The sequence below is a fragment of the Lissotriton vulgaris genome, chromosome 4_1 (genome assembly GCF_964263255.1).
Source record: "Lissotriton vulgaris chromosome 4_1, aLisVul1.2, whole genome shotgun sequence".
Taxonomy (NCBI): Eukaryota; Metazoa; Chordata; class Amphibia; order Caudata; family Salamandridae; genus Lissotriton; species Lissotriton vulgaris.
Window position 1 is genome coordinate 341,789,640 of NC_141691.1, and position 15,512 is coordinate 341,805,151.

Sequence of the window (15,512 nt, forward strand, 5' to 3'; positions counted from 1 at the left end):
ATAAACCAGCTCAAACCAACCATGAAAAGGGTCTATAACCAGGCAGCAGATAAGGGGGAAGTTCCTCAGTCAATGTCAGAAGCTAATATAATAGTCATCAATCAATCAATCAATCAAGAAATTTGTATAGCGCGCTACTCACCCGGAGGGTCTCAAGGTGCTGGGGGAGGGGGGGGGGGGGCGCTACTGCTCGAACAGCCAGGTCTTCAGTTGCTTCCTGAAGGAGAGGTGGTCTTGGGTGAGGCGGAGGTGGATAGGGAGGGATTTCCAGGTCTTGGCTGCAGGTAGGAGAAGGATCTTCCTCCCATGGTGGTTCTTCGGATGCGTGGGACGGCGGCAGGGGCGTGGTTGGTCGATCGTAGTTGGCGGGTGGGAGTGTAGAAGGTCATGCGGTTGTTAAGGTACCTGGGGCCCAGGTCGTGGAGGGCTTTGTGTGCGTGGGTGAGGAGGCGGAACGTGATTCTTTTGCTGACGGGGAGCCAATGCAGGTCTCTCAGGTGTCTGGAGATGTGGCTGTGGATGTCCAGGATGAGCCGTGCGGAGGCGTTCTGGATGCGTTGGAGTCTTTTCTGCAGTTTGGCTGTGGTTCCGGTGTAGAGGGTGTTTCCGTAGTCTAGTCGGCTGGTGACAAGAGCCTGGTTGACCGTCTTCCTGGTTTCGGTGGGGATCCATCTGAAGCTCTTTCGAAGCATGCGTAGGATGTTGAAGCATGAAGACGAGACGGCGTTGACTTGTCTGGTCATCGACAGGGAGGAGTCTAGGATGAAGCCCAGGTTGCGTGCGTGGTCCGGTGGTTTGGGTGTGCAGCCTAGGGCCGGGGGCCACCAGGAGTCGTCCCAGGCAGATGGTGCTGATCCAAGGAAAGAACTTCCGTCTTGTCTGAGTTCAGTTTCAGGCGGCTGTTCTTCATCCACTCAGCTACTTCTTTCATCCCTTCGTGTTGGTTTGTTCTGGCGGTGGCGGGGTCGTTGTTGAGGGAGAGGATCAGTTGGGTGTCGTCGGCGTAGGAGATGATGTTGAGGCTGTGTTGGCGTGCGATGGCTGCGAGGGGGCTCATGTACACGTTGAAGAGGGTAGGGCTGAGGAACGCCGCAGATGACTTTGGTGGCCTCAGATCTGAAGGGGGGGGGAGGCGGACTTTCTGGGTTTTTCCGGCGAGGAACGAGATGATCCACTCCAGTGCCTTCTCTTGGATTCCGACGTTGCTGAGGCGTTGTACTAGGGTGCGGTGGCAGACAGTATCGAAAGCTGCGGAGAGGTCCCGGAGGATGAGGGCCGCTGTTTCCCCGTTGTCAAGCAGGGTTCGGATGTCGTCAGCGGCTGCGATAAGGGCGGTCTCGGTGCTGTGGTTGGCTCAGAAGCCGGACTGTGAGTGGTCGAGGGATCCGTTCTTCTCGAGGAAGGCGGCCAGCTGTCTGTTTACGGTCTTCTCCATGACTTTGGCGGGAAACCGGAGCAGCGAGATGGGGCGGTAGTTCTTGAGGTCGGTGGGGTCTGCCGATGGTTTCTTCAGGAGGGCGCTGAGTTTGGCGTGCTTCCAGCTTTCCGGGAAGGTGGCGGTGTTGAAGGAGCAGTTGATGATGTCCCGGAGTTGGGGTGCGATGACGGAGTCTGCCTTGTTGAAGACGTGGTGAGGGCATGGGTCGGTTGGCGATCCGGAGTGGATGGTATTCATCGTTCGGATGGTGTCTTCGGTGTTAACTGGGGTCCAGTCGCGGAGGGTGGTGGTGGGGAGCGTTGGTCCTGTGTTTGGGTGCATGGTCTGTTCGCCGAAGCTGTTGTGTATGTCTGCGATCTTGTCGTAAAAGAACGTGGCCAGTGAGTCGCAGAGGTCTTGTGAGGGAGTGATGTCGTCGTTTCCGGCGCTGAGGTTGGAGTGCTCTTTGACGATGCTGAAGAGCTCCTTGCTGTTGTGTGCGTTGTTGTCTAATCATTCCTTGAATGCCGTCTTCTTGGTGGTGTGCATCAGCTGGTGGTGTTTGCGGGTGGCGTGCTTGAGGGCGGTCATGTTGTCTGTGGTCAGGTTCTTTCGCCAGGTTTTCTCGAGGGTGCGGCAGTTCTTCCTTGAGTTCTTGAGGTCGTCGTTGAACCACGGGGCTTTCTTGCTTCCGGGCCTGCTGGGATGGGTTTTCAAGGGTGCGAGGTCGTCGGCGCAGTTGGTGATCCATTGTGCGAGGTTGTGGGCTGCTTGGTTGGGGTCCGATGATCTGGCGGGAGGGTTCTGGTTCAGTGATGCGGTGAGCTGGTCGGTGGTGATCTTGTTCCAGTTCCTGCGGGGAACCTGTTGCGGGAGGTGGTGGGTAGTGTTCTTTCTGAAGCTGAAGTGGACGCAGCTGTGGTCTGTCCAGTGAAGTCCGGTTAAGTGGCTGAAGGAGATGTGCTTGCTGGAAGTGAAGACCGGGTCAAGCGTGTGTCCGGCCTAGTGGGTGGGGGTGTTCACCAGTTGCTTGAGTCCAAGGTTGGCGAGGTTGTCCAGTAGGGTGGTAGTGTTGTTGTCGTTGTTGTTCTCCAGGTGGAAGTTGAGATCCCAAGGAGGATGTAGTCGGCGAAGGGGAGGGCGCTGAATTGCGTGCGGGGTCCTGGGGGTCTGTAGATGAGGGTGCCTCTGAGTGTGGTCTTGGGGTCGGTGTATATCTGGAAGTGAAGATGTTCTGCGGCCGTGAGGGTGTCTTCGGAGCTCGACGAGATGCTGATGGTGTTTTTGTGGACGATGGCGATGCCTCCTCCAGTCTGGTTGGCGCGGTCCCTCCGGATGATCTTGTAGCCTTCCGGGATGGCAATGGCGATGTCGGGCGATGAGGAGGCGTTCATCCAGGTCTCCGTGAGGAAGGCGACGTCTGGGGACGTGGTGTCGAGCAGGTTCCATAGTTCCACGGCGTGTCTGTGGACGGAGCGGGTGTTGAGCAGGATGCACTTCAGGTGGTTGCTGTGGGTGCTTGGTTTGGCGGTTGCGGGTTCGGATGCAGGTGAACTCGCAGGATTGGCAGGTGAAGGGTCCGTGGGTACGTCCTGGGGTGGCTTGGTGGCATCCAGGGAGGCGTCCGGTGTTGAGTGCGCTGAGGGTGGCGGCGTTGTACGTCCGGCGGGAGGGATGGAATCTGCGGGGGCCAGGGGGTCTGAAGCTGAGCGTGGTCCAGGCGCGGACGGGCGCAGACGGGCTTACCTTTGGCGCGCCTTCGGCACACAATCGGCGTGCCCGCTGCGCGTCAACAATGCGCGTTTGCGTGGACTCCACCATAAATGGTGTAGTGGGGGGGTGGGGCGAGGGAGGAGCAGGTGGGAGGCGGGAGCGGGGTGGCGAGTGGGGGGGGAGCGTGCGAGGATGCTGGAGGGAGCGGGGTGGGGCCGCAGGGGAGCAGCGGCAGGGAGCGGGGTGGGCCAGGGGACAACGATGGGCAAAGGGCAAAGGTACAGGGCACACACTAGAGTGCGAGAAAACGGCGTAAAAAAAGGCACGAGAAACAGGCAGGCACAGGGACAGTCAGGGACAACAAGCAGGCACAGGGACAGTCAGGGACAGCTTACAATTAGTAAAGTTACAAGGCAACACGAGAAAACCGGAGGCAGCGGGAGGAGAACGGGCACACTCGGGGTGGCCACGCGGCAGGAGGAGCGACCGGACTGACCAGGTCAGTTCAGGTAGGTCATCCCAAAGGAGAGTAAAGACCACCTATCACCAAAAAATCACAGGCCCATATCCCTCATCAATGTGGACTGTAAAATCTATGCCAAGATCTTGCCAGTTAGACTAAACGCGGTTCTACCCAAAATAAGAAGTAGCTCCCAGGTCGGATTCCCTGCGCAACCGACTGTCCAACGACAGCACTCTACTTCTCTGGCACATATTGAAACAAGTGTTCACTAAACCAGAACCGGCAGAAGCTATAGCATTAGATGCCGAGAAGGCCTTTAATAAAGTCTCCTGGGCCTTCCTAGAGCGCTGCATGCAATCCTTCAACTTGGGGGAGGGCTTCATACGGATGACTATGGCCCTATACCGTGCTCCTTCAGCATGTACCATAGTTAATGGCACACACTCTTAACCATTTACACTGCAACAAGGAACCAGACAGGTATACCCACTGTCGCCTGCGCTATTCTTACTGGCCCTTGAACTCCTCATCCAGGATATAAAGCTAAACACTAGTATAAAAGGGGTTGATATCAATGGATCGGAAATAGAAATTTGCCGCCTACGCAGACGATATACTGATTGTAATGGAACAGCCGAAATCCTCACGATAGCGGAATAGTCCAGACTATAAAGGTATAACGTATACAAGCAGAAATCTGAATGTAAACCACTAAACATTCATTGCATGAAAGACACTCTAGGGTACTCGGGGTTGGCCTTGCAGATGGGGCACATTAAATACCTAGGCATATATTTCTGTAGCTACCTAATAGACACACTACACTACAATGAGAACATACTACTAGAAAGAGTTAAGAAACTTCTAGACTCTTGGTCCCCTAAATTCATAACGTGGTGGGGAAGAATCGAAACCATCAAAATGATGATCACCCCAATGATTAACTATATGATTAGTATGCTCCCACTCCTACTCACAGACGATTTGCACCGGAAAGTCGATATCATGGTCACTAAATTCCTCTGGTACGGAAAGAAGGCAAGGATAAGCATTAGAAAACTAAGATTGTATAAAACCCAAGGAGGGGTACACCTAGCAGACTTTAGGTTGTTTCAATTAGCCTTTCTAGCAAAACAGGGCTCATACTGGGTTTGCCCGCCAGCCCAGTGGCCCTACTAACAGCAAATAGTTATTCCCACTCATCCAAACCTATCTTTAAAAACACAAAAATCCCACTTCTAAAATTAGACAAGAAGATGGAGGTGAGTATCACAGGGTTTAAGATGGTATCGCTTTGGGCTAATAGCAAGGTTAAGCACAAGGGGAAAAGCCTTACCTTCCATACATGGATAGAGAAAGGTATTTGCTACCCACACCAACTAGAGGATAGGGAATACCCCATCACATTCACAGACCTCAAATAAAAACCTCACTTAAACAACATCGAACTTAAGTTTCTGAAAATAAGATCGGCCTTAAAACTAAACTTTCTACCCCCCCAACCCTCAATCTTCAGATATGTGTCAAACATTAACAAACTAGGACACCAAGTCTCGCAGCTCTATAAACTCCTTCACCCCAAAACCCCCAAACATATTGAAAAGACAGTAGCCTACTGGGATAAACAATCTAAAACTCCACTCAACGAACAGGGATGGGCAACACTATGGTCCTCAACCTCACGTAATAAGATTACCCCAGTACTAGCACAAACTAAATTCTGGCTGCTTCACAAGGCATTTTGGACCCCGGGGCGGCTATACTCATTAGAACTAAGGGAGCACGCACTCTGCTGGAACTGTAACCAGGGGAAGGGGGACTTAGCTCACCTTATCTTCCAATGCCCAGCACTCAAGGTATTTGGGGGAAAATCTTTGGTTTCATAAACGATATGTTTGAATGCACGCTAGAAATAGAATTCTCCACCCTCACCTCGGGATTTATGCACACGAAATTGAGAACTGAACAAGATAGGGACCTACTGGACCTTTTACTGACAGCAGCTGTGAAAATGGTCCTAACCAACTGAAAAGACACAAGCAAGACTTGCTACAAAGGCTGGATCAACTGGGTCATGCATCTCAGAGGAGCGAACAATATTGCGCTACAGTACTCGCCCTGGAATTCGTCCCCTAGAGGGATGTGGGAAGCTCGGGACACTTACCTAGACTCCTATGAACCCCCATAAATCGATAGGATGCCCAAACAACGTATAGGCCCTCGACCCAAAGTTGGTCACCCACTTTAGCCTGTTTGGGCCTGCATGCGGACTCAAACATACTCTAAGTGTGTCCGATGTATTGTATAATTGATGTCAAATGTAATGTACAGCGGTTGTTCCTCTCTTCGTGCCTGTCCTATACCTCCTTGTTTTCATCACTAATCTTTCTGTCCTTTCCCTCTTCCTTATCTTTCGTTCTAAAAAAGTTAGACAGAAGGGGCTAGCTATATAAGAAACAATGTATAAACAACTACTACTCATCCTATGCTAACCCTGTAGCAGCGGTTGTGATTGAATTCTATATAAAAATAATTTTTTTTAAAAGGTAATAGCGCTGCGATCAAACAACGTTTGCACCGTTTGTGCAGGGGCTTCCACTTCTTGTGAACTCCTCTATCTGGTAACAAAGCCTCGGTCACATACTTCCTGTGCACCTCACTGAGGTAGTATTCCCTCCGTACTCCTTGTGCAGCAAGTACTGCTCCCATCACTCTGTCCGTGCACCTTCGGGACGCAGCACAGCTGCTTTGGAACAGCCAACTGAGCAGCTCGAACAAAACAATGTACATGCTTATACATTTTAAATCCAGAACCGTTATCACTTCCTGAACAATCAGTAATGAACTGAGCACAATGTTCTCCCTGCCGCATTCGGCAGTAGGATTCCTAACCCGAAAAGGAAGGCCCTATCTAGCATATCAACTTAACAAAGAACCTCCTACCAGATGGTGGTTATGTGCATTTAGAAAACAGAGTGGATCTCGATCTGTTGAATGGCGGAGGACAGCCAGATCCATACCAGCAGGCGAAGATTCAGAAGACCCTGGATTCCAAAGCAGATATGCATGAAATGCAGAGCAATCAAGGGGAATAGAGAACCAAGAGTGCGCTGGACCATGAGGGAAGAGTCCACTAGGGATGCATCTAAACATGGACACACAAAAATGGCTTTATGAGCAATGCAAAGTAACTTGATCAGACTATTTTGAGCTATTGCAATGCGGTAAAGCTCATGACTGGTATTTGGATATGATCAAATGTTCTACGGTTATGAATCAACCAGACAGACCTGCTTGTACTACTTTTACTGTCTAAGTCAAACATATAGAAGAGGCAGGTAGAGGTGTTTACCATACTATTGTCTAGCAAGGATCCCAGCTACAACTACAAGTGCTTGAAGCTTGACGCAAGAAAGGAACCATTTTTCTAAAAATCTTTATTTGTGGAAGAAGGAAGTCATTGCAAAACGTACACATGCTGCTAGCTCAAGGCTTTTATGTGAAAGCAAAGGCTCTTTGCCTTGGCAACTAGAGATGGCCTAGTGCCCATCTACAGCCAGAAGGCAGGGTTCCACAAGCTGCCCTGGCCTAAGATCAATATTTCTGTCCTGCATACATTGATTTGTAAAACTTTGATGCTCATCTTTCCATAGATGGAAAATAGACTAGCGTAGAGTGCACTCTGAAAGGCCCGACAGAGGTCCATCAAAGTGCAGGGCCAGCTATGCATCATCAACATATTAGACCTCTTCCACAGCAAAAATAAAAACTACTTTGCTACTTTGGCAAACTGCAGTATGTAAACATTCAAAAGGTTAGAAAGGCAAAGAAGGACTGCATGATATCCTTGGCATGACATTCTGCGGCTTGGTACAGTAGGGATGAATGGACAGAGACTGGCTTCACCTGAACAGAAAGGAAGAGAACAGAACAATGCCACTCCTCGCATGTCAACCAGTGGACTAAGAGTAAATGATTCACAACCTCAAAAGTGACAGAAAGATGAAGCAAAATGAGAGCCATGGGTGGCTACTATCCAGACCTGTTCTTAAGTCATCAATCACAGTTAGCGGTATCTGTTCTCATTTGCAGGCAGAAAACCAAATGAGAAAAAACAAGAAGCTTGTAAGCCTAGAAATGGTCAGAAGGCCAGCATGCCAGGAATATGTCCTCAGTTTTTTAGCTAGAGCTGCTAGTAAGCTAGGCAGCTTGTTGTTGACCACCTTATTCAGATTTAAGTCCAGCTCTTTTGGAGCCACTTGATTGTGAGGTTTGGATGCAGCAAGGATTCAGAAGAGAGGAAGTATACCTTCTTGGGGAGGAAGACATTCTGCATAAAAAACAATCCTTTAAAACCAGGAAGCTCAAAGACAAAATAGAACTCGGTTAGGTTTTAAACCTTTTGCCATCAACATACTGTGTGTAAAAATAATCACGATTTTGTGTGCTACCATCATCGTTTTCATCATTCTTGTGCTGTCTGCTCAAGCTATGTTTGGGAAGAAATACTTTGGCCCAGTACAACAAACCCTCCAGCTGAGCACAGAATCCTAGTTCAACCAAACATCACACATGGACTTCTTCACAGTTCAACTGATCCTTCTGCATGACTAATCTGCTGGAAAAGTAACAAGGGATCTTTTAGATGATTATTACTTGGTTGATTTTTCAATCAATCCAGGTAGCCATCCGGTGCATTACTATATTGAATAGCACACCCAAAAGGAGTGTTTGAAACGCATGCTTTCCACGAAGTTTAGATCCCTGTTGGCCATGGACTGTGGAGATAGGCATTTCATAGAAGTGAGGAGGCGTCAAATTTTAACCAGTGACTAGATACTCAACAATCTCTTCCACCAAACTCAGGTAAGGGTTTTACAGTTTCTTTATGCTGAACAATTTACTCAACATTCATAAATGTCTCTCGCCTGGCTCATTTGTTTAGATATCTTATATGAGTTATGATAATAGCAAAAAAATAATAAGGATCACCACATTGCAGGAGTCTTTTTTTAAATTTCTTTTAGTAGTCCTCATCAATAAGGCATATAGGGGCTTGTTTAGGCTGAAAAAGCAGGCAACCTCGATTTCCTCTCCCTGCCAACAGGGACCGGACTTTCATATAAGTTGCACTATCAACCGGCTCAATAGGCTCTTTAGCATTTTGACTGGGATGAATATTTGAGATTTGATCTTTGTACCCTTGTGTTCCAACTCACTTCCCAGAAATGTTGCTATTAATATCTTAATCATAGGACCTGATTCACCTTTGTCCAACCTTCGCAACCCCCTGAGGTCTTCTTAAGTTTTCGTTTGCCAGGCTTCCCGTTTCTTCCCAAAAATCTACTACTTTAGCCGATGAAATCTTACGTTCTAAAGAATTTACCCTCTGTACAGTTAAAATCCATTTGGTTCTTGTTCAGGGAATAGCCAGTACCCATTTCAAGCAAATCTTCCCTCTTGCCAATAATATCAACACAACAACACATTTTTTGTATCTTGAGTAACTTCACCGATTTATTGCTCCCCTCTACTACCTCAAATATTACCAATGTCAGGCTAACCTTAATGTCTTTGTCTGTAACTTAATTGATCAGCTTACCCACATCTTGCCAGAATGTTTCTATCAGAGGGCACAGCCAGAATATTTGGGTATCGTCCGCATTCTCTGCTCTGCATTTTCTCACCTCCTGTCTCCCTAACTTGGTCAGCTTCTTCGGTGTCCAGTATGCCCAATGTACCGTGAAAAGATGATTTTTTTCTGAGGTTGCAGACTTTATAGTTGACCAAAGGGTAGTCATCGGTACTTCCTATAGATCTTCTGTCTGTTGATTTGGAAGGTACCCCTTCCAGATCTTGCCTAGCATAGAATATCATTTTCTCCTTGCCTCTATAAGCATCAAATACCACTTTGCAACTTCCTGCGCTTGAGTGGATCTTGATTGTAGTTTTACTTCCTAGTCCATACTTCCTTCCCAAACTTTCCCCAGATGTCTTGCCCAGATTGTCAGTTGATAATACTTAAACTTCGAAAGCCGTTCTGCTGCTGTTCTCACAAACATTTCTGAGGGAACCAAAGATTTCCATGTAAAATTTGCCCCCACTTGTTTATTCCTGCTGCGGTCAACAGAAATGCCAACTTATCGAAACAACATATGGGAGTACCTGGGTAATTCCAAATTGGGACAGAGATACAGTAATAGGATATTCCTAGGGATTGTCTTATTTGATACCATGTTTGCATGTGGCCCTCAAAATCTTTAGCCTGACCTTTTCAAAGTATTTGGGATGACCGAATTTGTACAAACAAAAGTTAGCAACCTCTGGGAGGTCCCTTGTCATGGCTCTAAAGAGTGGAGTATAAGAATCCTAGTTTAGAAGGAAAGATCTAAATGTCTTGAACTGGAAAGCCCAACTATATATAAGAAAATCAAGACTTAACGACGACGAGACACGAAAGATCAGGAACTCCATCCACTCAGGATCACCATCTGACCCCCTGCCCACACCACGTGTGCAACAAAGCAGACGCAGCCATCGCACCCCAGCTACGGAAGGTCATCAACATCTTCTTCGAGACAGCGACATTCCCGAAAAGCTGGAAGCACGCCGAAATCAACGCCCTCCTCAAGAAGCCCAAGGCGGACCCCAAGGACCTAAAAAACTTCCGGCCCATCTCCCTGCTCCCGTTCCCAGGGAAGGTCATCAAGAAAACCATCAACATACAACTGACCTGCCACCTCGAGGACAACAACATCTTAGACCTGTCCCAGTCCGGATTCAGATGAAACCACAGCACCGAGACAGCCCTCATCTCCGCCACAGACGACATCAGACGTCAACTGGATAACGGCAAAACATCAGCCCTCATCCTCCTAGACCTATCAGCCGCCTTCAACACAGTCACCCACTGCACACTTAAGACACGCCTCCAAGAAGCCGGTATCTAAGATACGGCCCTCGACTGGACCACGTCCTTCCTCTCCGGCAGAACCCAAAGCGTACGCCTCCCACCCTTCTGCTCCAAAGCCACCGAAATCATCTGCCGCGTCCCCCAGGGCTCATCTCTCAGCCCGACGCTGTTCAACGTCTACATGGCCCCCCCTTGCACAAGTGGCTGCCATCACAACCTCAACATCATCTCCTACGCCGACAACACCCAGCTCATCCTCTCCCTCACCAAGCACCCGCACACCGCAAAAACCAACCTCCACGAGAGAATGAAGGCCGTGCCGACTGGATGAGGAACAGCCGCCTGAAACTGAAGACGGAGGTCCTCATCCTCGGACCCACCCCCTCAGCCTGGGACGACTCTTGGTGGCCGACCACGCTGGGAACAGCACCAACACCCACCGACCACGCACGCAACCAAGGATTCATCCTAGAATAGTCCCACACCATGTCAATGCAGGTCAGCGCCGTCTCCTCCTCCTGCTACAACACCCTCTGCATGCTCCGCAGGATCTACAAGTGGATCCCGACTGACACAAGAAGAACAGTGACACAGGCCCTCGTTAGCAGCAGACTGGACTATGGCAACACACTCTACGCAGGAATCCCAGCCAAACACCTGCGTCGACTACAACGCATCCAAAACGCCTCCGCCCGACTGATCCTCAACATCCTCCGCCACATCACCCCCACCTGAGAGACCTACACTTGCTCTCCGTCGACAAAAGGATCACCTTCAAGCTCTTCACCCACGCACACAAGGCACTCCACAACGCCGGGCCAGCCTACCTGAACAGCAGACTCAGCTTCTACAACCCCATCCGCCAGCTCCGCTCCGCCAGCCGCGTGCTCGCCGCTGTTCCCCGCATCCAACGAAAGACCTCCGGCGGCAGAACCTTCTCCTACCTCGCCGTCAAGACCTGGAACACCCTCCCGTCCCACCTACATCATACCCAAGACCTTCTCACCTTCAGAAGACTCCTCAAGACCTGGCTCTTCAAGCAGTAGCAGCCCCCCCCTGCCCCCCCCCCCCAGTGCCTTGAGACCCCCAATGGGTAAGTAGTGCACTATACAAGTACTCCGATTGATTTATTGCTTAGGGTTATTTGGTTTTAAAATTATACTAATTGTGGCTTTCTCTCAAGATTGCGGAAGCTCTTTTCCTTCTAAAAAAGGCCACTTTTATCATGTCCCTGTACCACAGGGCCAATTCCTCTTTCAGAGCTCTATATAGTTTGTTGGAGAGGCTGTCCGGGCCAGCTGCCTTTCCTTTTTTCAAATGGCCTATCCTCACTCTCACTTCTTCCAAGCTTATCTCAGAGCAAATAAGGTCTTTTGAAGTTAAGGTCAGACTAGGACTATTTATTTTCTTAAAGTAACTTTGTAATTGTTCCCTAGTTACTAATGTGTCCTCATTATATATATTTGTTTAAAAGTGAACAAAAGTCCCTTCCAGTTCTTCTTCCTCCTTACACGATTTACCAGTCTCAGGGTCTAGAATTTCTCCAATGTTGCTTCTAGTACAATCTGTTTTGGTTTTCCATGGCAGCAGTTTACTGCATCCCTCCCCATACTCATAATGAGATAGCTTACTGGCCTCCCATTTTTTTTCTGATTCCATCTTCTAAAGCTATATTTTGCTTTCTGTCGACTACCCTGGATTAGAGCCTGGTCATGAGCATTTAGGAAAATCTCAAATTCCTTGGGAAGCTTTGGTATGTTGAACTCACGATTTCCAATCTTAACTTTCCGCTACTTGCTCTGGCCAATGGAGAGGCTGATAAGTCGTTCCCTCATAAAAGCTTAATAATTGTCCCTAACAGTGTGCAAGGGGCTAGTAACCCCTACCCTAGGAGAAATCTATATGCATTAAGAAGGGAGTTTTAGGTCTGGCAAAAGATGAATTGGCAGCTTAAATTGCACCCAGTCTTCAATGGCGAGCCTGAGACATGTTTTACAGGGCTATTTAAGCGGGTGGTGCAATACATTCTGCAGGCCCAATAGAACTATTTAATTTATAGGCCATGGGTATATGCTGGACCACTTAACCACCAGGTGCTTACAAGTAAATTAAATGTGCCTATCAGGTGTAGGCCAGCTGCACTATATTTTAGGGAGAGAGCACAATCACAGTAGCACTGGTTAGCAGTGGTAAAGTGCGCAGAATTCTAAAAGCCAACAAAAAGTAGTTCAGAAAACAGGAGGGATGAAGGCAAAACGTTTGTGGATGACCCTGCAGAGAGGGCCAAGTCCAACAGGTAGTTCCTAGAGAGGTTCTACCCTGTATAGATGTAATACAATACCAACACTAAACCATATAAGAACATTCCCTGGTCCTTATTAGTATTTGGCTAACTAAACTGATGTGGCAGCAAAGGCCTTGGTGCTTCCCCTTGGAGTTGCTTCAAGACTATCTTCTGTACTGACATTTCTGCTACCATAGTTGAATTTTTTGAAGTTCATACAATATTTGTAACTGCCTTGCTAATGGTCCAGAGGACCTTCAAGCACTATACACAGGGCATATTGATGGGGAAGCAAGCTTGAGTACTGAAATCTAAAATTACACAATTTAATAAACTAGAAGCCCCGAGGACGAATGGTCTAGTAGGCCTGCATCCTGTCTCCTTAAAAAATCCCTACCCTAATGTAGCAAACTGGTTATGTATGCGATCTAATGTGCTGGTGTCCAGTAATTACTATGGAGGCATGTATAACTCCAAATTACTCCAGAAGCTGAACTTTGAAGCTGAACGTTTGACTCTTTTGAACGAACGCTATGTCGGACAAAGTTGTAGCATCCTACTGCGCATTAACAATCAAGCAGTTAAAATATTAAATATAATGAACACAAAAATACTAAAGCACAAATTATCCGATCAAACAGCTTATGAACACATTAGTTTAGGTAAAAAAAAAAACAGTGATGGCAATATTTTTACCATTTAAAGTATGCCTTTTACAACACGTTCAGTCACTTGCAGAGGAATGTGAAGCAGAAGATGGGCAACAGGCACAAATGAAGGACTGGTGGGGTGGTTTGCTGAATGGTGACAGCATAGGGAATTAAAGTAAGCAGTAGTGTGGTAGGGAGCCAAAGAAAAGGTAAGAGGTGAAAAGGAAGACAAGGGAACGGAGGAGCGTCTTCGAATAAAGATATTTGCAAAACGCAATGGACTATTAAGGATTTGAAAACAATTGGACTAGTCAGGTAAGCAATATGTGGGGGTTATTTGCATATCTGTAACGAAAAATACATTTGCAATTTTTTGATCTTTTGTTTCACATCATTGAGGAATTTCTAATAATTTGTGGATTGGCAATACATCTCAATGTTTAAATGTTAGGTTTACTTTTGACATTATTGCATTTCATATAATGTACCTTAATAAAATAATCTACATGCAGGCCATCAGACTAATTAACTACTTCATACACGTGGTAGCTATGGGTCTTAATTTTGACAAAAAGTTTCCAAGTTCATGTAAATTCATACATTTAAACAGGAACACAGAGAAGAAGCATATATACATCAACAGAATAAATATGCTGAGCAGCAATGTACTACATATTTCTACAGATGAAACCGCCTGGAGCAAATTTCAATCATACCTTGCATATTCTTTAGTCCTTCTCATGATATGTAAAGTTAAAGGATTAATGCCTGTTGGGAGCTTCTCTTCTGCTAAGCTTAATGGTATTTCTTCACCGGTATCAAGGTTCTTTATCATGACACTTGCAAGAATTTCCTATAAAAAAATATGAACACATTTCAATAATGTGCAGTACTAAGACTTTCTAATACTCGTTTTTAAATTGGAGTAATAAATGAAAATAAAAACAAATGGTGTGTAATCTGCAACATCATCAATACATAGCGAAACAATTAGGAAGTCTGTCATGTCAAGGTGACAAAGCTGGGGCACTTGGTCACCATAAAAACATTATTTCATATGGAAAAGTGGCATTGCAAAAACGCATGTGTCTACTTTCTGGCACCATTCTCAAATAGCACTTTACCTTAGTTGTGATACTGTGAATTTAACTATGTTATGTAAAACAGATAAATGCGCACTTCACCTTATCTGAAGAATGCCACTCCGTACAACCATCCAAAAGCAGGCCACCATAACCTTTGAGTAATATGAAATACTAAGCCATATACGTTTCCAAATACCTGTGTGGCAATTTATATGCACTGTTATATACAGGAATTTCAACAATAACTAGACAATGTTTGTGTTACATCGTTCAGGTGATTCAATTCGTTTTTAGCTAGCCCAACCAATAACTTTGATCAATCAACTTTTTGTTTGCGGTTTTATATAGTGCTTACAAGACCTTAGAGTTTGTCAGGACAGGAGATTCAGGTAGTCAACCATAAAAGAGCAATTACGATGAAAATTTCACTTACTGAAATCTTGGTTCTGCATCATAGGAATCCTCACTGAAGTCAGAAACATAGAATATGTCTTGCCTGCAAGCAGGGACCCAAGAACACTTTTGATTTATAATTTTATTGAGAGTAAAAAAATCTAATATACACAATATGTATTAAAAGAGGTTGATATTCAGCTTCAAACATTACAAATATAAAATCTCTCTCTCTATCTTTACATATATATATATATATATATATATATATATATATATATATATATATATGCAGAAAAAAAGCAGAGAACTCTGGGTAGTTCTCAAGTTTAGGTGGAAAGCAGCTCCTGTATAGAGCACTCTCAACACCAGCGACACTCTAGATCGGCTCATCTCAAATGTCTGCTTTTCTTTCAAAGTATTTAAGCATAGGATTAGCACTGTGCCATCCACGCCGAGATAGAAAGGACAAAGTCTTTTGTCATTTCTACAGCAATATCTTTAAGCGTAGGACTAGCACAGTGCTGTCCTTGCCGAGCTGTAAAATGACAAAAGCCATTTACCACTCCAGGCACAGTATTACAGCTGTGAATT

General features: G+C 46.6%; 1 protein-coding gene across 2 annotated transcripts in view; it reads right to left on the reverse strand.

Moving 5' to 3' along the window:
- WDR44 (WD repeat domain 44) overlaps positions 1-15,512 on the reverse strand; it is a 593,855-nt gene that overhangs the window by 328,154 nt on the left and 250,189 nt on the right. For both annotated transcript variants that reach the window (XM_086918723.1, XM_086918724.1), the window contains exon 7: positions 14,157-14,293. In XM_086918723.1, coding sequence (XP_086774849.1) covers positions 14,157-14,293 — 137 coding nt within the window. The remainder of the gene's footprint in view (positions 1-14,156; positions 14,294-15,512) is intronic.